Raw genomic sequence first — 21,310 nt, forward strand, 5'->3', positions numbered from 1 at the left:
GGTTAGGGCACGGCGTGTTCCCGTGCTTAGCTTCGCAAAGGCGTCGCCAAATCCACCAAAGGTAGACCGCAAAGAGATCAGCATCATTTGCCGAGTGCTTCTCCCAAAATATTCGACAAATATCCTGGAAGAGCAAATGGCGGGCTTCTTTCAAGAAGATCCACCAGGGGGTCTGTTTCCAAAGGCCTTTAACGTTGGAGCAAAAGAAAAAACAATGGGCCGTAGAACCCCAGTCCCGCCGACACCACGAGCACAAACCGTTAGTAGGGATATGGTGAGAGCGGAGATTCAAATCCGTTGCCACCCAATTATTCACTGCTCGCCACATGAAAACCCTAATCTTCGGGGGGACATTCGCTGACCAGATGTGCATCCAAGACTCATCATTACTCGGAGCCGACTGAAACGGGTTGGGATCGTAGAAGCCGGTAGCTGCAAGGTAGCCAGATTTAACCAAAAATCCTCCCCGTATGTTGACCAATTTTCCCATATGTTGACTAAAATAAATGTAGTAAGTGTTTATAATAAAAGTTTAATTTGCCTAAATGAAAAATCAGGTTTTTACATTTTGAGAGATTGAAGCTCAAATCTGTCTGTGAAAAGCAGGGTGTGGAGCAAAAGGGGGGGTTGAGTTCATCAATCTCCATTTCCTTCCATGCTTTCTACTCTCCATTCTCTCTCTTCCCCGTTCTACTGTCCAATTCATCGCCCCTAAATCCATCTCCCTCCGGAAATCACGCTAATTTGCTAAAATGGTGTTCAAGGGCAGATTTTTTTCTTCCAAAAAATCCGATACTTCAAGCCCAGATGGATCATCCAACAGCCCGCGATCTTTCGGCTCCAACTCCAATTCGCCGATCCGATCCGATAAGAAGAAGACCAAATCTCCATCGCCCTCCCTCTCCAAGGACAGCTCTCCGGCGCCCTCCGCCGCCACCACGCCCAAAAGCCTTCTGAAGAAGAAGGACTCTTTGAAGGGCAAAGAGTCGCCCAATTCAAGCAAGGCCGCATCCAGCTCCTCATCGCAGTTGAAGAAATCGGAGCTGGCGGGGCCGCCGCCGCCGGCTTCCGGCCCGACCTCGTTATCGGTATCGCCGATTGTGGCGTCTTCTCTGGGGCTGAACAAGATAAAGACGCGATCAGGGCCGCTGCCGCAGGAGAGTTTCTTCAACTTCGGTAGTAGGGAGAAGGGCGTTTCTTTGGGTGCCAGTAACTTATCGCGGCCGCTCGTCGGCGGTGGCAATGATGGGGTTTCGGGTGGCAGGAAGAAGAAGGAGAAATCGTTTCTTGAAAATGTAGACAATGGGAGTAATTCGGACACGATGTCGACGGAGAGTGGGGCATCGAGGGACCAGAGCCCTCATGTGCTCCAGGTGCAGGAACGATCGCGCCTCCAAAATGCCGAATCCTCGTCTGGAGCTACTGGTATGCTTCAATTTCTTGATGCTTAGCTCCATTGATCATATTGGTGTAGCTATGTTGATTGATAGGTATGAGGTTTATAGCTGATTAGTTGAACATAGAATTAGGGCAAAGGTTTTCTTTCTGATTTCTTTGCTTTTTTGGTATCATTAGAAAAATGCATGTTTTTATCTAAGTCACATGTGGTAAAATTGATTAGAAAAATGCATCCGAGTATGCTAAATCTGGTGAATAGGAATTCATATTTTGTACTTTGATTCAGCTGTCTTCTTTCCTTATTTAGCACCTATTATGTGTAGTTGGTCATAGCTCTGGGTTCTAGAAACCTTGTGTAATATGCTTGCTAATTAGAGATACTTTTCGTCCAATAATATGCTTACACAAACAAGTATATGCTTACCTTTTACTTTGGTATGGCACAATTATTGATCTGGCTACTTAATAGTTAATATACAAGGAAATGTACAAAGGGAGAGCATTGATCTAGTTTGCTGTATGAGCCAACATTGATCACTAATCTTCCATTAGCATTTTATCTGCAGCAACTTTAGAAGACATGCTACCACACTGAAAGTAATAGAATTGGACAACACTACTTTGACATCTAAGATTGGTCAGGGTCAACAACCGATATATATATATAGGGATCAGTTATACTGAGAATACTATCTTTTGTGAGAAATGATTGATTGCATAAGCCATCATAAATTTTTTACCTAGGTTCGAATCCTGGAGGGAGCTAAAATTTTATATAATTAATTGAATTTCGTTATGCAGTCGTTACAAGCAGCTTATGCAAATTACAAGCATTTTATGCAACATATATACTGGCTTATGCGATCATTCTCCATTCTCACCACATTTGTCCATTCTCATTTGATCTTCTCCCTATATATATATATTTCCCTGTGTGATATGTTGAACATAAAGATTTATTGGGTCCCCGCGTCTCTTTGTGGCCCTTTGCATTCATATCTAGAATCAAATGTAGCTACCTTCATAACATATAATGAAAGGAAGAGCTAATTTAAGTAAATGCATATCTTAATATATAATCCAAAATAAACAAGAATTCTTAATTCATATTTGTTCTGCACGTTGTTGATAAGTAGTTTCGAGTGGATATCCACTATTTGGAACTGAGTTCAATCATGAAGAACAAAGAATCGTTTGTCATTCCTTTAGAATTCTAGATAGGTAAAGATGGACTACAGTCACCATTCTTGACTAGTTGACTGGTTTTGACTGGATTATGTAGACTTTACCCACTTATTCTAGAAACATAAAAGAGCAAGAACTCGGATTTATTCTAGAAACATAAAAGAGCAGGAACCTCGGATTTGGCTTTTGGTTTAAATGTCCGACTGGGTTTCAAAACCATCTCAACCACGCAAATCTTCTTATTCTCAAGAGTCGAAACTGACCATTAGTTTCTTAAAAGCAAATTTTATGCCAGTCAAGACAAATTTAGAAACAAAATATGTCAAAATCTTATCCTTACTTTAGAGAAATTTAACAGACATAGTATTTTGTTTAAATTCAGTAGGCAGATCAACATGCAATTAGCAGATCACTCCCTCATTTCAGAGTATAATGTATATAAAATGGGAGGATGCTTAAGAGGTCACCAACTCTCATGTGCTAATAATTATGTAATTTGTAAGATCTTGAGGGCCTAGTACAATGAGAATCTATAGGGAAAATGTTGCATCGTGGTTTTAGAAAGTAAGCTCTAAGCACTGTTGAAAAAAAATAAAAAAAGTAATACGAAGAAGGTACTTATATCTATTCCTTGTTAATGCTTGTACAGAACCTTATTATCTCTTAAAGTGAATATAGCTAGATGATATGCAGTAGTTGCTTAGTTTTTCACACTACGGCCTAGTAAACTTGGATATAAATATGCAGTGGCTGGAGATCTGACAATTATTTTGCAAAATATTCTCTCTCTTGCTCCTGTGCCTATGAGATTTTAGCGAATCATCGCTCAAATGGAACTGAAGCCTTATACATCTGTATGTGTAGGGCGTTTTATGTAGGTGTTCATAGTTTGCCTTACTTTCTACCAATTATCTAACACATATTTACTCCTAGAAGGAAATCTTGCAAATGAACTTGAGAAATTTCACATCATTCAGTTTCATGGAGTAAAAGGAGTTGAGAATTAACTTCGATAAAAAATGAGCCTAGACTGTTACTCTGAAATTTCACATCATTCAGTTTCATGGAGTAAAAGTTGTTTAATTCAATTGAAATAGGTTGATTTCCTTAAACGTTATGAGTTTTGGTCATTTTGCAATTCCAACGCCACCTTTAAATTCTAGCAATCACAACTTTTAATTTTTTGCAATTAAAAAGTAGATTATGTGAATTAAAAGAGATCCTGCTTGAAAATACGGCATCATTCTGGCCACGTCATTTCGGCTAAGTTTTCCTTACATGTCATTCAGGCCAATTTGGCTCATCATGGGATGATTCTGGAGCTCTCAGAAATTCAGATGCGTGCACTCCTGAGATGAAGGTAAAAAGGTGTATTTTCTTTGATGGTCCAAAGCATTCAATTCTACATTTTTTCCAGTTGAATTTAGATTTGCATCTGCATCTGCAAACTAGCTGAATTTTAAATGCTTATGTAGACATATGATTGTGAGAATCCAAAAGAGTCCGAATCTCCACGTTTTCAAGCCATACTTCGTGTTACAAGTGCTCCCAGGAAGAGGTTTCCTGGTGATATCAAGAGTTTCTCTCATGAGTTGAATTCTAAAGGTGTACGTCCTTACCCATTTTGGAAACCTCGAAGGTTAAATAACTTGGAGGTAAGTAAACTTTACGAGTAATAATTACTCTACAAAAGACATCTTGATCATTTTACTTCTGGATATTCATTGATACTTTATAATTAAAACAGGAGGTTTTGGCTATGATTAGAACTAAATTTGACAAAGCAAAGGAAGAAGTGGATGCCGATCTGCATATTTTTGCAGCAGATCTGGTAGGAATTCTAGAAAAGAATGCCGAAACTCATCCAGATTGGCAGGAGACTATAGAGGACTTACTGATTCTGGCTCGGACTTGTGCTATGAGTTCTTCTGGTGAATTTTGGCTACAATGTGAAGGCATAGTGCAAGAATTGGATGACAGGCGTCAGGAACTTCCCATGGGCATGTTAAAGCAACTTCATACCCGAATGCTTTTTATACTCACCAGATGCACTAGATTGCTGCAATTTCACAAAGAAAGTGGGTTGGCTGAGGATGAGAATATATTCAATCTCCGTGGATCGCTTCAGCCAGCAGTTAAACAAGATCCTCCAGGTTCAGAGAAAGATGGAAAGCTTCCTTTAGATATAAAATCTCTGAAGGCTCCGTCCACAAGGAAGTTTTACAGTCAAGAGCAATCAGAGTGGAAGAAAGACCATGCCGTACCAGGGAATTTACAACCTTCACTTGCTGAAGCCACAAAGAACCTGGATTCTGCTGTTAGTAGAAACAGGATGGCATCTTGGAAAAAATTCCCTTCTCCTACTGGAAAAAGCCCAAAAGAAGCTGCTTCTGTTAAGGAGGAGCGTAGTGACAGTATCATGCAAGCTTCAAAAACATTAGATAACAGTAGAGGAATCAGTGATGCTGAGCTAGCAACCGAAAAGGTGCCTGAGCTTCCCTCTTCTAAAGAAGCACATGCCTCGTCCACAATGCCTAAGCACCAACACAAACCTTCCTGGGGGTATTGGGGAGATCAGCCAAGTGTATCTGATGAAAGTTCAATAATATGTCGCATTTGTGAGGAGGAGGTTCCCACTTTGCATGTTGAAGATCACTCTAGAATATGTGCCATTGCTGATCGATGTGATCAAAAGGGTCTAAGAGTTAATGAGCGCCTCATTAGAATTGCTGAAACTCTTGAAAAACTGATGGAATCTTTTTCGACGAAGGACATGCAACATGGTGTTGGAAGCCCTGATGGTGCTAAAGTATCTAACTCAAGTGTGACTGAAGAGTCAGAACTTCTTTCTCCAAAATATAGTGACTGGTCCCGTAGGGGCTCTGAAGACATGCTAGACTGTTTTGCTGAAGCAGATAATACTACCACAGATGATATGAAGGCTTCCATGTCATATAAAACTCGATTTGGTCCAAAGTCTGATCAAGGAATGACAACATCATCAGCAGGCAGCATGACTCCTAGGTCGCCATTAATGACACCACGTACGAGCCCAATTGACTTGCTATTATCCGGAAAAGGTGCTTTCTCTGAACATGGTGATCTTCCTCAGGTATATCGTCGGCTGGCAATAATTTATTGCTGTCATCTTCTTTCTAAGATGTCTTTTTAGCATGAACAATTATAGATCACCTCTTAGATTCATATGAAATTGATGTATCTTAATTTCTGATTGAGCTTACCATGTCAATCATCCTTCTTCTACATTCTTCATTCAGTGTTTCATTTTTTTATAACATGATCATCTTACATCTACTTTGAAATGGGAACTTAACGATTAAAATTCAATTTAATTTCTGCACCACGTAGATTTCTTGCTATTCTGGTAAATATATGATAGTCTACTGCATCCAGTTTGTGTGTTGCATGTCATTGGAGAATGCATCAAGGTATGCATTGTATAGGGGTTGGGCATGCTTTTCCATTCAAATGGACTACATGCCTTAGGCTGGCATGGATATCATGCCTTTTCTTGTTTAAGTCCAGATCAGTCTGCCCAATGGATTGTTGTTTACTGAAATTAAAAATTACAAGTCAATGAGTAGTTTATTCCTTTTTTTTCTGCTTCTCTCTCTGTCTTCCATTTAAAACTTGGGCAAGGTTTTGATTGTGATCCTTAACCTTATGGAACCAATCTTTAAGTAGTACAGGGCATGGCTGTATGATTAAATATGCTGTAGGGGAAATGAGCTTTAATACGATAAGAAGTATAGCATACAGGTGTTATTCACTTTGATTTAGTAACAAAATTGTAAATTTAGTTTTGAGTTCTTTGTTAAATGATTGTTGGCAATTTCACCACTCATATCTATCAACAATATCATATCGATTTTTGGCCAATGCAGATGAATGAACTTGCTGATATCGCTAAATGCGTAGCAAATACTCCTCTGGATGATGATCGTTCTTTGCAGTACTTGCTTTCTTGTCTTGAAGACTTGAAGGTTGTCACAGAACGTAGGAAATTTGACTCCCTAACGGTAGAGACCTTTGGAGCTCGTATTGAGAAATTAATCAGGCGAGTTAGAGATCTTGTTTGAACATTGTTGTAGATTAGTTATGGGGTAATCCTGCTGATAATTTATTCAATCACCCAGGGAGAAGTATCTACAACTATGTGAACTAGTTGACGATGACAAAGTTGATATAACGAGCACTGTGATTGATGAAGATGCTCCTTTGGAAGATGACGTTTTACGTAGTCTACGAAGTAGCCCTGTACATTCTTCCAAAGACCGCACCTCGATAGATGACTTTGAGATCATAAAACCAATCAGTCGTGGTGCATTTGGTCGGGTGTTCTTGGCAAAAAAGAGAACAACTGGGGATCTGTTCGCTATAAAGGTATGTGGAGAACTTATAAATATGGGTATATAATACAAGAGCATCTCAACTTATCTTAATGCAAATGAAAATTGTAGGAAAGACACATTGAACTCAGAGAATAGCTTGACATTCTTAATTCATCTATTCTGCAGGTTCTTAAGAAAGCAGATATGATTCGTAAGAATGCAGTGGAGAGTATTTTAGCAGAACGTGATATATTGATATCTGTTCGCAATCCCTTTGTGGTGAGCCTTTTATGTATTGTCGTGCATTGGCTCTAATTATGTGTTATATGATCATCTATCTCACTTTAATATTATATCTGATATCCTAGGTTCGCTTCTTCTATTCATTCACTTGTCGTGATAATTTGTATCTTGTAATGGAGTACTTGAATGGCGGAGATCTTTATTCCATGTTGAGAAATCTAGGCTGCTTAGATGAAGATGTTGCTCGCATATATATTGCTGAAGTTGTAAGTTTCTTTTCATAGCCTTTTCCACTTATCTGTTTCCTCATACTTTGGTAACTAAAAGACCTGCATCCCCTGCAATACTGAATAGGTGCTTGCTTTGGAGTATCTGCATTCTCTACGTGTCGTTCACCGTGATCTGAAGCCTGATAATTTGTTAATTGCACATGATGGCCATATAAAGGTTCTTTCTCTTGGTTTCTCGGCCTAGTTCTTGTTATGCTTTTTATGTTAAATCCTCATAGATTTACTGATTCATTAATGAACTTTTATTTGATTGTGTTACTAGTATTCCACCCGCATTGCACAGGCAAAAATATAATGTATTTGAGTATTATGGGTGACCAGAGAATTTGTCAGAAATTTGAAAATTCATTAGTTTCCGAATTTTATATGTAGGTTGCTTGGATTGTTGTTTTCAGAAAATAAGCTTTAATTGCTAACAGCTCATGAACACTATACTGTCATGTGATCAAGTTTGATTAAATTTTGTTTATGCTTTTAAAAACATTGAACATCGAAGTTCTCACAGGAAATTTACATGACAAGTGAAGCACGTGAAATTTGTATCAAGTCTTTTATCTGTGAAGGAACCTCATGATTCTTTCATTCTGAGGTGCAAAAACTCTTTCTATAAATTTGAACAGTTGACAGACTTTGGGCTATCAAAAGTGGGTCTTATCAACAGCACTGATGATTTGTCGGGTCCGGCCGTCAGTGGAACAGCTTTGATGGAAGAAGACGAACCACCATTATCTGCCTCAGAGCATCAACAAGAAAGGCGTAAGAAACGGTCTGCTGTGGGTACTCCAGATTACTTAGCACCTGAGATTCTTCTTGGAACTGGGCATGGTTGGTGAAACTTCTTCCATTTCTTTTTTGGTTTATTAAGTTAGATAGAAGTGCCACATCAATTTAATTAGATCAACTGTTATTTATCCTATTTTCTTATAATGGTATATCATTTATTATAACAAGCCATACTTCTATCAATCTTCCAAAATTAAGCAGCGATAAGCTGAGCACCTACAAAAATGAACCAGAAAACCTTAGGCATTGTAGTTCTCGCTAAAGCGGTGTCATTGTCTTTTACTGCTCTGCTTCTGATTAAAAAATTGCAGAGAGAAGAAATGAATAAGTGCGGCATTGCTTACTTTCTGTAGGAACGAACAAAGCTTGCCAATTTGTTGTAGAGTTGTAGTTTAGAATTAATTTAATTTAGTTGTTTATCTGTGAAGTAAGTGTTTTCCACTAGGGACCAGGACTCCTTTTGTTTTTGTATATGAGATTTTCTCATGTATATTTGGCCTATAACTTTCTTGTCGATTTAAAATGAATAATTATATTGTTTATGTACACCTTTCCTCAGGCTTTACCGCTGATTGGTGGTCTGTGGGTGTTATCTTATTCGAGTTGATTGTTGGCATCCCTCCTTTCAATGCTGAGCACCCTCAGGTTATTATACTGTTCGGAACTTTATCCTATCCTCTCCATCATAGCTTTATATTGTACTTTTATTCATATACATTCTTTTGTTTTGGTTTATGGCTGAGAATTTTATGCAGAGGATAGGAATCAACAAAATACATTCTTTGGAATCTAGGATTTGAATAAAATTCACACTCTTTACATTTTCTATGCATAATGAAATCACCTCTGAAGACATTCGGTTTTTGCTTATGAATTTATTTTGGGGTTCCGTGCTCTATATATCTAATACAATGATCACATAAAAATTAAATGGCTTCAAGTCCACCAGTTATTTACTTGTTCACCTTTAGAAGTGATGAGCTTGTAGCATCATTGAGGATTATTTATAAAACAAGTAAGAATGCTCAATTAAGGATCCATGAATCAAGTTCAATAACATCCATGTGTGAAGCCTCCTGACTACCCCCCCCCCCCCCCTCCCAAACCCCCAAAAAATGAAATAAAATAATAGTAATAATAAAAATACAAAAACAAAAATGCCAATTTGATCACCCTGATTATCGTTTGGACGAGAATAGGCCTTCCATTTATTTTGCATCGCAACTCAAATTATGTTTCTTGTTTTTTCAAATTTCAACTTTCTTTGTAGAAAATATTCGACAACATTCTGAATCGGAAGATCCCTTGGCCTGGGGTGCCTGATGAAATGAGTTATGAGGCATTTGATTTGATTGACCGGTAAGAAAATTATTATTTATTTTTTCTATTTTTGATGCAAGGACAGTATTCATACCTTGAATAAAGCATTTCTGCTCTTACAATTTCTTCCTATTAAGTTGCTCTTCTTTGTTATTTCTTATTTTGAAGATTCTAGTATCATCACAGTTTTTCAAGATAAGACGGTCAATACTCAATGTCACATGCTTGAAACTCCCCTCAGGAATTTGCAAACCATGCTTAATTCTTTTTTATCATTCATAAAATCTTCTGCATGGTCTAGTTGCTGTGAGCATGCTATTTTTGTTAAATCAAAATCTCAGTATGATCATATGTCGGGCAGATTGGTCAATATGTTGGTCTTATTCACAAATCCTTGGATCTGTTTATTTTATTCATTTTGATATCCACTGGCAGGTTATTAACTGAAGATCCTAATCAAAGACTTGGAGCTGTAGGAGCTTCAGAGGTAGTAACATAACATGTCATGTAATGGTCCCCATTTAATTTCTTTCATTTTCTACCATCCATCTGATAAAATTATTTGGCAATGTGCAGGTCAAGGAGCATCCATTTTTCAGAGATATTAACTGGGATACGCTTGCTAGGCAAAAGGTTTTGATTGTATATGTAAATGACCATTGTATTGGTCCGTTCTGCCAAAAGCAGTGATGCCTAATCTTCTTGTGCTCTGTCCCAGGCTGCTTTTGTTCCCGCGTCAGAGGGTGCAATGGATACTAGTTACTTTACTAGTCGCTACTCCTGGAATACTACAGACGAGCATGTTTATGCTGGTAGTGATTTTGAGGATTCCAGTGAAAATGGTAGCTTAAGTGGTAGCAGCAGTTGCCTAAGCAATAGGCACGAAGAAGTGGTGCGTAAATCATTTAAATAATTTGAACGACACTTCTCTTATACGATTTTTCTATCTTAACTTAATTTGATGGCAATAGCAAGGGGATGAATGCGGGGGACTCGCTGAATTTGACTCAAGCAATGATATCAATTACTCCTTCAGCAATTTTTCATTCAAGGTAGTCCAATAAATACGTTTTCTTCATGCTCAAATGCCAGCTTCTGCTATATTTGCTTCTCATTTGGTTTCATTTTTTTGGCGACTGCAGAATCTTTCTCAACTCGCATCCATCAACTACGACTTGCTCACCAAAGGTTGGAAAGATGATCCGCCTACAAATTCGAGTACGTAACCATGAACTCATCTCTCTCTCTCTCTCTCTCTATATCTCTTTGCCTACTCCCTTGTACCCTGCACACATGATTTCTTGGGGGGTAGGATTCCCAGTTTCCGATCCTTGTAAATATATTTTGGATTATCTCGGCCAATTGTTCTTGTTTATGGTATAATATGCAGACAAAATATACTGTATGTACAATGTAAATGTACCAATGATGAAATAGAATTTTGGCGCAAGGTATATGGATTTTGCACCAGAAATTAATCTTTTAGCTTTGCTCTTGAAATGAAAATAGGTCTTTTTGTTCCTGAAGAAAAATGTCTTTATTGGAGATATAATATCACATTACATGGATGAAAAGTATATTAAGGTATGCTATAATATGTGAGTTTCAGTATTTTTCTTCTCACTGGAAAATTTGTTGATTTTCGTCAATCTTTTCTAAGTTTTAGTTGTAAAAAAACAGCTTTTTTAAGGAAAAAAAGGAAACATGAATTCAGACTTGGGATATTTTTGTTATATTTTTAAGAGATTGGTTACCAAAGTGTTATACTCCCTCCATCCCACTAGAATAGGCTCGTTTTTCATTTTGGAAGGTCCTACTAAAATAGGCTCGTTTTCCTTTTTGAGTAAAAAAATGTAGTATTTAATTAGTGTGGATTACATCAATTTTTCCCTCAAAAGTAAGTTTCTTAACCGTTGGAGTAGTTTAAACGTTTTGTGACATTTTTATAATTTTTTTCCCATTTACTGTACTACTGTAAGGAACTCATGGAACATAATGTAAAATCTGTAATTATATTAGTTACTGCTGAATAAGGTAACCACTGACATTAAGTAACCATAAATAATTTCTTGGAAACTAAAATCCAGCACACTATTATAGATGACTAATTTATAAGTTTTGGGCTGGATAATAATGAACAAACTCAAACAGCCCAATCTGAATAAAGCCCAAGTTCCCGGCCCAGCACACTATTTTACACCATGCTCACATGCTGTATTGGATCACTATATTCCACAAATCAGATATTTATGCATTTATAAACAATTTTTTCATGTAGAATATTTATTTGGCATGACATTTTTGTTTTTTATCTTTTGTTCATCTTAGAAATGACAAAATCATTTGAGAAAGATAGTGTAGATCTTGCTAGCACTTACAACTTTGTTGGCCCAAAATACATCACTACACGACAAAAGTGTGTTATGAAATATCCTTGTCTTGTTGTGTAATTGTGCATCAACACTGAAACATCACATTTCTATATAAATTTAAACATCAACTGAAAAAATCGACTACAACATCTTATATCAGATTAAATACTTGCAAACTAAGAGAAGCGGAATCTGTTGATAAGACACTTCTTCTTTAATTAATAGGTTGGAGATTTGAGTCACTTAAAGAGTTAGAGTGAGTGTATTTTTTCATTTTTTGAGTAATAACAAATTTTTTAAAAATACTAGCAAACTAACAAAGGAGTCGATAAAATTTATACTCCCTTCGTCCCTAATAAATGTATCACTTGATGGGCGACATGAATTTTAAGAAATATTTAGTAGATAATGTGTTGAGTCGAAAAAGGGAATCACTATTTTTTAGGTGCGGTATTTTTAAAGGATAAATATGTGAGAAGTTGTGTAGGGTCACGTTTTAAAACAGACGTGATATATTTTTAAGGAAACAGATGAAAATGAAAAAAGTGATATACTTTTCAAGAACAGAGGGAATATGTATTTTTTTTTATCTTGTGGGTATCTTTCATGAAAAAAAGTTCGATATTTTCCATTTTGCACTTTTGCTTACTTTATTGGAAGTCGATCACAACACACTTATATAACCAAGTTTTGTTTTTGAGTGAAAACACAAGCACAAATTATATTGCATTTTTTTTTTAGAAATATAACCTAAGTTTTGTTTTTGAGTGAAAACAGAAACACAACTTATATTGCAATTTTTTAAGAAATATAACAAAGTTTTGTTTTTGAGTGAAAACATAAACACAACTCAGATTGCAATTTTTTTTTTTTGAAATATAACCTAAGTTTTGTTTTTGAGTGAAAAGTAAAACACAAAAACAACTTATAATTCTACACATAAACCTCAAAAGACTAGCAATAAATGAAAACCAAAATTAGGTATGGCGTCGCTCAATGATTTCCTGAAACGAAAGCTGAAAATAGTTTGCCAAAATATTGTATTAAGTGAAGAAAAGACAGAAATAGGCCCCAATTAAAAAAGAAAAAAACAATAATTAATAAAAGACAAAGAGGGAGAGAGTTATTTGGACCACTCATTCACATAACTCAGTTTCGAGTTTTTATTTATTTATTTATTTTGAGGCCCCATTCTCTAGTTTTGTTATCACATGAAAAAATCTTATCTTTTGGGTTCAATGATACAATTTTTGTTTCTTTCCTTCCATATTAACTTCAATAATCTACAACACCAAATACTGCCAAATCGCAACACATTTTTTTTAAATCCCTTTGCAAATATAGATACTATTTGTCCAATCATTTATGTCGCAAGGTAGACTAAAATATTGATTTTTAAGTTATTATACTATTTAATGTATTACATAATTCAATTTTGAAATTCAAAATTTAAAATTCAAAATTCCAAAAAGAAAAAATGGCACGAGATCGTAGAAATAATAAAGAGTCTAGGAATTTGTGGATGTTAAGTTAAGTTCATTCAATTTGTCGATTTTTTTAGTGTTGTTTTGTAATTGCATCATATTTAAAATTGTGGAAAATTAGATTATTCCAATTGATAGGTCCTTGTAGATCCAATCTTCTTTCTTTCTCACTCTTAGATTTATTATACAAATTGAAGTCTAGACACAACCTAATATCAAAAAAAAAAAAAGTCTAGACACAACCTCCAGTTTGTCGTTCCTTTTTTGTGGGACTGAATTATTTAATTATTAATTTATTTTATATAACCTTCATAATAAATCAAGATCAATTATACCATCATACTATCATAGTTACAAACCAATTTCTTCACAAGGTTAACTTTCCCCAAAAAAAAAAACATCACATTTGTGTTTGCAATTGTCACACTCTTCTTAACAACGTGCTAACTATATAACACCAATATTTTATTTTGCAATGAGAGCATTCCCAATATTTTCAGCCATGAAATATGTCATTTTAACTCAACATATCGAATAAACACTGCTGAACAAAAAAAATGTTGAAATTGTCATGAATAGCAATTCGGACATAGCCGAGATCTTTACATCACACAAAGGTAGAAACACTATCCACATAAAAATGAAAAAATTACATCACACACGCGAGATTGAACCCAAGACCTCTCACAAGGGAGGTCATTGGCACAAATGCTACATAATTTATTTGATACTCGAGTCAATAGTTAGGGAGCAAAAACTATTTCTGGACTAACAGAAACTTTGAAAGAAAAAATATCTACATATTTGATGAAAATTTTAATAATAATATAATATTATTCATTAGATAATAATATATTGTTAAGGCATTCGTCATTGATTTTCTACATCTTCAACTATAAGTGATTTCATCATTATCTTTATCATATTATATCAATTAAAGTTATTTATATAAGATAAATAAATCTTGAATTTTACTTTCCTAATAATCATAAATTAATTTTTTTATTATTATTTTAATTAGATCATATTGTGCATGACGAGAGTAAAATTAGTATTCCTCTATTTTAAATACTAGTGAGTTTGACGGTAAGTGAGTTTCCACCCAAATAGCCAAATATTTATTTAGTCAAATCCATCACATGTTTATATTAAATCAATTTTTTAAGGTATTATTTTAAATTTTAAGGATCTAAAAAGTGAAAAATTGAAACACCATGGACCTCAAAACCAGACACAATCTGATTAGATAGCAATTTGTGGACCACCAATTTTACCTTTATCTTTTTACTGGCAACAAATATATGAGTATAATTTTACATTTTAGAAGTTTTTTTTAATGTTACACTTTATTATGAATTCTCAACATCGTCACTCCTTTTTATCATGGTGAGATTGCAGATAGCTGTCACCTTCACTAAACCTCTATTTCTAAACATTTATAAGTTTATTCATTACAAACAGGTGCGCATTTGGTCCCAACCGATATTGTTGGCTTTATTTATTATTACAGTTAGGTTTATTTTAGTTTTTGGTTGCTAAAAAAGAAAAAAAATTCAACATATATATATTCACCTAATTTGACCGACAATTCATGACAATTCGTTAGATTTTTTTCTCAATCAAATTCATCCTGGTTTAGGTTTGAGAATAATTCTCGCAAGTAAGGAAGAGAAAAAAAAAAAAACTAAATATAAGATCTTACATAGTATAGTATTAGTTCCAAAATTCTTAATTTCATAAATATATTTATATAGAGCTTACATAGAATATGTCGTTCATTATTTGTGAGTATCACCGTTAATATTTAATTTAGATTGATAAATTAACAGTATTAAATAAAGAAATTTAAAGGTCGCGCTTCAGGGGACTCGAATCCAAGACCTTTGGCCTCAGTCATTAACCCCTTACCGCTTGGTTAACACACGCACGCAATACTTTTATAGACTAAATATGAGTGATGCGCATGGAATATGCTATCTTATAAATGGTGATGAATAAATTTGCATGTATATAGTTTTCAAAGATGACCATAACAAAAACCAAATAAAATGGAAAACAACACAAGTTCATAACCAAATGGATTAATCACAAAGAATCACAATCAAAATGGCCAAATTGCCGGATATAAATTTATAATATATAGAAATATTCAACTTTGCAAAGTTGTCTATAAGAAATATCCATTTTTTTCAAATTATTACATTACATAACTATTTGTATTTTATATATTCCAACTGACAAAGTTAACAAAGATTTTTGATTTTGTAGAAATTGACCTCATTTGACATATTATTTCCTCATTAATTATGTATGAATTATGCGCTCGATGGTATAATCAAATATGTCAGCAATAAAATAAATTATACCAGCGGTATAATCAAATATGTCGATCGTAAAATGAATTATACCTGCAGTATAATGGAATATGTCAGCGGTATAATGAATTATGTTGGCGGTAAATACCGTGACATATAATTATGACTGTAATAAATTCATGTAATTTGCTGTCATAATTAAATTCTTATGAAAAATCCACCTAGCAGTGATATATTTGCCGTGCAGTGAGTCAGATAATCATTGTACTAGATTAACCTACAATCTCAACTTTTTGCAACCAAATGTATATTTAAAAAAATCAAATGATTATAGGTTATAACAAATACAAAATGATTCACACCGTGTTCAATGAATTTTTATGTTGAACATATAAGAGGTCGAACCCCAGAACCCCCAAATTTGAGTATATGTTCACGCCATGTTCAATGAATTTTTATGTTGAATATATAAACGTTCATAGAAATGACCGATATGTTTAATATAATTTTATGAACATGAGTATGTTCGTGTTCTTCATTGAACGCTACCGTCTATAAACATATCAAACTCTTATTTCCTTAGTTGAATATATCAAACCTTTTTACGTGTTTAGCAGAATAACACGGCTTCTCGAAAATTACAAATTAGTAATTCCCAATATTTGCATTTAAAACAAAAATGAAATTGAAAGCAAGATAGGATATCGAGTCAACCATTTTGATACTCATGATGTAGACCGAATTGCTATAAAAGACCCTAATCCAAATATTTCATTTTACTTTTAAAGTTGCACTTAGTTCTAAACATTTATGCTCCCACCATCTTCAAATAAGTTTCATATTATAGAGTTTTTTTGTCCCTTTTATATTGCAAAATTTTAGAGTAAAATTAAGTTAAACTTTTAATTCTATCCGTATCTGAGTATTAGAATTAAATGTATTCTTTTTATTTTCTACTCCACTTAATGAAGAGAGAGAGAGAGGAGAGAGTCAAAATTTGAAATCTTAAAGCTATGAAATACTATAATTAAGGGTGCGTATGTAAAATTATACTCCTCCTTCTTGGTATGCATAGTTTTGTATCATATGACATTTATATGAAGACGAAGGGAATTTTTTTTTTTTTTTTTTTTTTTTTTTTTTGATCGGTGAAAGTCATGTTAGATGTTAGTAGTTAGTTCCCCATCCACTCCAAGAACCACCTTATCTCTCCATTCACCAAACTCCACCTTATATCTCCAATCACCAATTCGTTCCCAAGAGGGATCGAAACCTTAATGCAAAAATTTATGTACTCCTTCCGTCCCATGAAGCAAGACCAAGTTTCTTTTTTGGTCTGTTCCACGAAACAAAACCAATTTCTAAAAATAACAAAAAATTTACTCTTTATTCCCCTTTCACTTTTTCACCTACCACACTTAACACACAAAATACCAATTTCTTAATTCCCGTGCCGAAAAGAACTAGGTCTTGCTTCATAGGACGAAGGGAGTACATTCAACCTTATTCATTTTAATTATATCTAATTAGAATTGTTATTATACACTAATGTATCTTGTATATCTAAAAAACGAAATTTGAAAATATTTAAAGAAAAAAAAATAATCAAAACAGAATATCTCTTAAATTTTCATCTCGAATTTGCAGCATGCAATTAATCCTATTAAAAAATTGAAAGCTTGAGATATTTCTTGGTAGTTTAATCCATAAATGCAGCCCTACCTTGTCAAAAAACTTCTCCATACTTGATCGAATAAAAAAGTAAACAAATGTATTTACTAATTGATCCAACCATGGCCTTGGATTACAGAAATAAATTCACCAAGAGCAGGCAGCTGTTACACCTTGTACCCTAGGGTACAATCCACATGTTCTCAAGCAACATGAAAAAGAAAAGCTCACTCAAAAGAAAGAAAAGCAAAAAAGAAAAAAATAATAAAGAGGAAAAAAAAAAGTTAAAGCTAAGTAATAATTACAGCAACCATATTCCACCCAACAAGAACAAATGGAAGTGATATCCCCCAACCCCCCCCCCCCCCACCCCACCCCACCCCACCCCACAGTCAAAATAAGAGATAATTGTACTAAAAAAATATGAGCTGTTGATGATGACAAACAAGAATTATGAGCCCAAATTTAACAAACGAGTACAACTAGTTCAAGCAGAGATCAAGATTCATTAAAAATTGTTGATGCTATTTTTCTCAACTAGAATCAATCAATCTGTTTCGCTCACTTGATCGGGCTGTTCTTGAAATCCTGTCAAGCTCGAGGAGCGGAGCTCCTCGATGCGGGCGGCGACCTGAGAGATCGAGGGGCGGTTGTCGGGGTACTGAGCCGTGCAGTCGATCCCGAGCTGGAGGAGCTGCACCATCTCCTCCTCGAGGTTGTGGTGGCGGAGGAGCTCGAGGTCGAACACCTCGGAGGTCCACTCCTCCCGGACCACGGACTGCACCCACCGCGGCAGGTCCACCCCGTCCTCGTTCAGGAGGGCGTGCGTGGGCGCCTTCCCCGTGAGCAGCTCCAGCAGGAGGACGCCGAAGCTGTAGACGTCGGCCTGCTGGGAGACCCTGCGGGGATCGGTCACCTCCGGGGCGCGGTAGCCAGCCACGCGGGTAGGGGAGGACGGGGGCCCGACCAGATGGCTGAGGCCGAAGTCTGAGACGCGCGCGTCGTGTGACTTGGTGAGGAGGATGTTGGACGACTTGATGTTGCCGTGGGAGACGCCGGGGCCTTGCAGGTGGAGGTATTCGATGCCTCGTGCAGCTCCGAGGGCGATGCCGGACCTCATCTCCCAGTTCAACGGCGTCCGGCCGCCTCCCTTGTTTCCTGATCAACAACAGCCACCAAGATTTTGCCATCACCAATCAAACAGTTCTAGTTTTCAAACAATCTGGATTGCATATGCTACAGGCATTGTTGAAGAACAACCACAAATAACAAATTAATCTAATCACCACCTCAAACAATCAATGACTAATATTAAAAGGTAGTTAGGTCACACAATATTTAGATTGCAAGACAGCAGCAGCAAGAGGTAATTATCTCACCAACTCCACCTAAAGCAAGTTGACACTTAAATTTTGATGATTATATCAGCACACACTATACAGCTGCACTAAAACACACATCACCATCTCAATCAAATAATTTAAGTAAACCCAAGTTAGGGATTAATGAACCCCAATTGGGGACTGATGAACCCTAATTGGATTACACAACTTTTATCCCAAATTAGACCATAAAAACTATGACATCAATGAAATTAAAGAATCCTCATTTTCTTGAATCAGATGAGTTAACAAATAACAATCATAATGCATCAAGAAGAATTGCAAAAAATGGAAACTGACCATGTAAGAGTGCAGAGAGGCTTCCCATTGGCATATAGTCATAGACAAGAAGCTTCTCCTCCCTACTATAGTAGTAAGCTCTAAGAGGCACCAAATTGTGATGATCCATAGCTCCAACACTCTCAATCTTGTCCTTGAATTCCTTCTCCGAAATGGTCACATCCTTGAGCCTCTTCACAGCCACCACCGTTCCCACCTCCAGCACCGCCTTGTACGCCGTTCCAAACGTCCCCTTCCCCAACACCTCCGCCGACGCCCTCAGCAGCTCCTCCAAATCGAACACCCTCGCCGCGCCACCGAAGAAAACCAGCTTCTTCGCATTCACAGCCGCATTGCTCTCGCTGTTGCTCTTCGCGACCCCATTCGCGGTCTCCACCGCCTCCCCCGCCGCGGCGGCGGCGGTCTCGTTTTCTTGATTCTTGAACGCCGCGACGTCGACTGAGCGCGCCTTCTTCCCGCTCCGCTTCCTACACAGGACAAGCAGTAGCAAGAGCAGGAGAAGCAGCCCGAGGACAGATCCAATCGCAATTCCGGCAATGGCGCCGCCGGAGAGCTTCTTCTTCTTCCCCCCAGTGGTGGGCTCGGCGGCGATAGACGGAGTTTGGCCGGCATTGTCGGCACAGACGGTATCCAGAGGCTTCCCGCAGAGCGAAGTGCCGAGAAACGAGTCCTTCGATTTGCGCACGAGCCCTTTCGGAACGGAGCCGTTTAGGTTATTGAAAGAGACGTTGAATTGGTCGAGATTTGGGAGGTCAATGTCGGGGAGATTTCCGGCGAAGCGATTATTCTCCAAGAAAAGGGTGCGGAGGCGGGTCAGATTGTTGAAGGCGGAGGGAATTGTGCCGGAGAAATTGTTGTCGGCGAGATTGAGTCTGACTAGGGCGTGGAGGGAGAAGAGGGATGGCGGGGTGGGGCCGGAGAAGTGGTTGCCCTGGAGGTAGAGGTTGCGGAGCTGGGAGAGGGAGGAGAGGTCGGGGGGGAGGGGGCCGGAGAGGTGGTTGAGGCGGAGGCTGAGGGTGCGGAGGGCGGTGAGGTTGGAGAGGGCGGAGGCGGGGAGGGCGCCGAAGAGGGAGGCGGCGGGGAGGCGGAGGACGGTGACGCGGTTGTCTTCGCAGAGGACGCCGGCCCAGTTGCATGGGCTGCTGGCGGTGGTGTTCCAGAAGAGGGTGCGCCCCCCCACCGCCGACCGGAGGGCTAAGAGGGCGGCGCGGTCGCTGGAGAGATCTGCGCCGCTGGCGGCGGAGACGAGGACGACGAGGAGCAGCACCATTGCTGGGAGCTGTGCAGTCGCCATTGTCGAGTGTGTGTGAGCGAGAGAGAGAAAGGGGGCGAATTATGGGGTGGAGGAATCACTCGAGGTGTGACTGACACTATCAATGTGTGTGTGTGTATGTATATCTGCGTGTTCTCTGCTCTGGTATATTTGTGTGTGTGTGAGAGAGAGAGAGAGAGTGGCACAGGTAGAGATAGAGAGAGAGGGATCCAGGCTGGGAATGAGGGTACTCTATAGAGAGGGAGAGAGAAAAAAATAATTTATTTATATAATAGATTCATTGGTTAGTAGAGATACCAAATATATCTACAATCAATTTATAATAGTCACATATTCACATGCTCCTAAATTCATGGTTTAATACAACTGCTAAATTCTTGGTAACTCTAATAGAACTCACAAAATAATTACTCTCGGCCTCAGATAAAGCCCAATTTAATTTAAATAATTTTTTAATAAATTAGTGATTTGTAGCACACTGATTTTGCTAGTCTAGCACCTTCATGGTAAAGATTGTATTTTCATTTTGGTATATATATATATTTTTAGACTCATTTAGTATGCATGTTATAAAATTTTGAATTTTGTTTTAAAATTTAAAATTCGTTGTAAATTAATGACATGTTATTTATTATTCATATTTTTTTTAGGCGAAAGCTTTACTAATTCAATAGTACTGTTTCTTTAAAATTTAAAAAGATGATTCAATATTGTAGCTCACCTCTATATAGGTAATATTTGTTTGATATGAATGAAGTTTTGACTATATCTTCAATTTCTTTTCTAAAACAGAACAAACATTTATTAACAATAATTACATAATCCTTTACATTCTATTTCTTGTATATAATTTAAGTTATCATGATAACATATGACTAAAGTTAAGTAGATTTAATTGTCTGCTATGAATTACTTTATTTTTTTTTTTGAGGAAAAATTACT

The 21,310-nt window shown here is 37.0% G+C and overlaps 2 protein-coding genes across 2 annotated transcripts; one reads left to right on the top strand and one right to left on the bottom strand.

The window, feature by feature from the left end:
• The first annotated feature begins 538 nt into the window (after window positions 1-538).
• On the top strand, window positions 539-11,056 carry LOC130987923 (probable serine/threonine protein kinase IREH1). Its single transcript, XM_057911631.1, has 17 exons — window positions 539-1,425; window positions 3,873-3,943; window positions 4,059-4,238; window positions 4,331-5,695; window positions 6,489-6,661; window positions 6,741-6,987; window positions 7,122-7,214; window positions 7,304-7,444; window positions 7,533-7,625; window positions 8,089-8,293; window positions 8,811-8,896; window positions 9,522-9,610; window positions 10,007-10,058; window positions 10,148-10,204; window positions 10,290-10,463; window positions 10,543-10,623; window positions 10,714-11,056. The coding sequence occupies exons 1-17, from the start codon at window positions 753-755 to the stop codon at window positions 10,795-10,797; spliced, it is 3,864 nt and encodes a 1,287-aa protein (XP_057767614.1). The 5' UTR covers window positions 539-752; the 3' UTR covers window positions 10,798-11,056.
• A 6,792-nt stretch (window positions 11,057-17,848) lies between these two features.
• Window positions 17,849-20,645, bottom strand: LOC130987924 (probable inactive receptor kinase At1g48480). The gene is made up of 2 exons (XM_057911632.1): window positions 19,096-20,645; window positions 17,849-18,571 (listed from the first exon to the last, which is right to left on the bottom strand). Exons 1-2 carry the CDS (start codon window positions 20,387-20,389, stop codon window positions 17,961-17,963), a joined length of 1,905 nt encoding a protein of 634 aa, XP_057767615.1. The 5' UTR covers window positions 20,390-20,645; the 3' UTR covers window positions 17,849-17,960.
• Window positions 20,646-21,310: the final 665 nt, after the last annotated feature.

The sequence above is a fragment of the Salvia miltiorrhiza genome, chromosome 6 (assembly GCF_028751815.1).
Source record: "Salvia miltiorrhiza cultivar Shanhuang (shh) chromosome 6, IMPLAD_Smil_shh, whole genome shotgun sequence".
NCBI lineage: Eukaryota > Viridiplantae > Streptophyta > Magnoliopsida > Lamiales > Lamiaceae > Salvia > Salvia miltiorrhiza.

Bases quoted from the DNA above. Each gene is read 5' to 3' on its own strand.
- LOC130987923 (XM_057911631.1), top strand. From the start codon at position 753: ATGGTGTTCAAGGGCAGATTTTTTTCTTCCAAAAAATCCGATACTTCA. The intron at 3,944-4,058 runs GTAAAAAGGTGT...ATGCTTATGTAG, and splicing joins CGTGCACTCCTGAGATGAAG to ACATATGATTGTGAGAATCC. The intron at 10,464-10,542 runs GTGCGTAAATCA...TGATGGCAATAG, and splicing joins GCAATAGGCACGAAGAAGTG to CAAGGGGATGAATGCGGGGG.
- LOC130987924 (XM_057911632.1), bottom strand. From the start codon at position 20,389: ATGGCGACTGCACAGCTCCCAGCAATGGTGCTGCTCCTCGTCGTCCTC. The intron at 18,572-19,095 runs GTCAGTTTCCAT...GTTGTTGATCAG, and splicing joins CCTCTCTGCACTCTTACATG to GAAACAAGGGAGGCGGCCGG.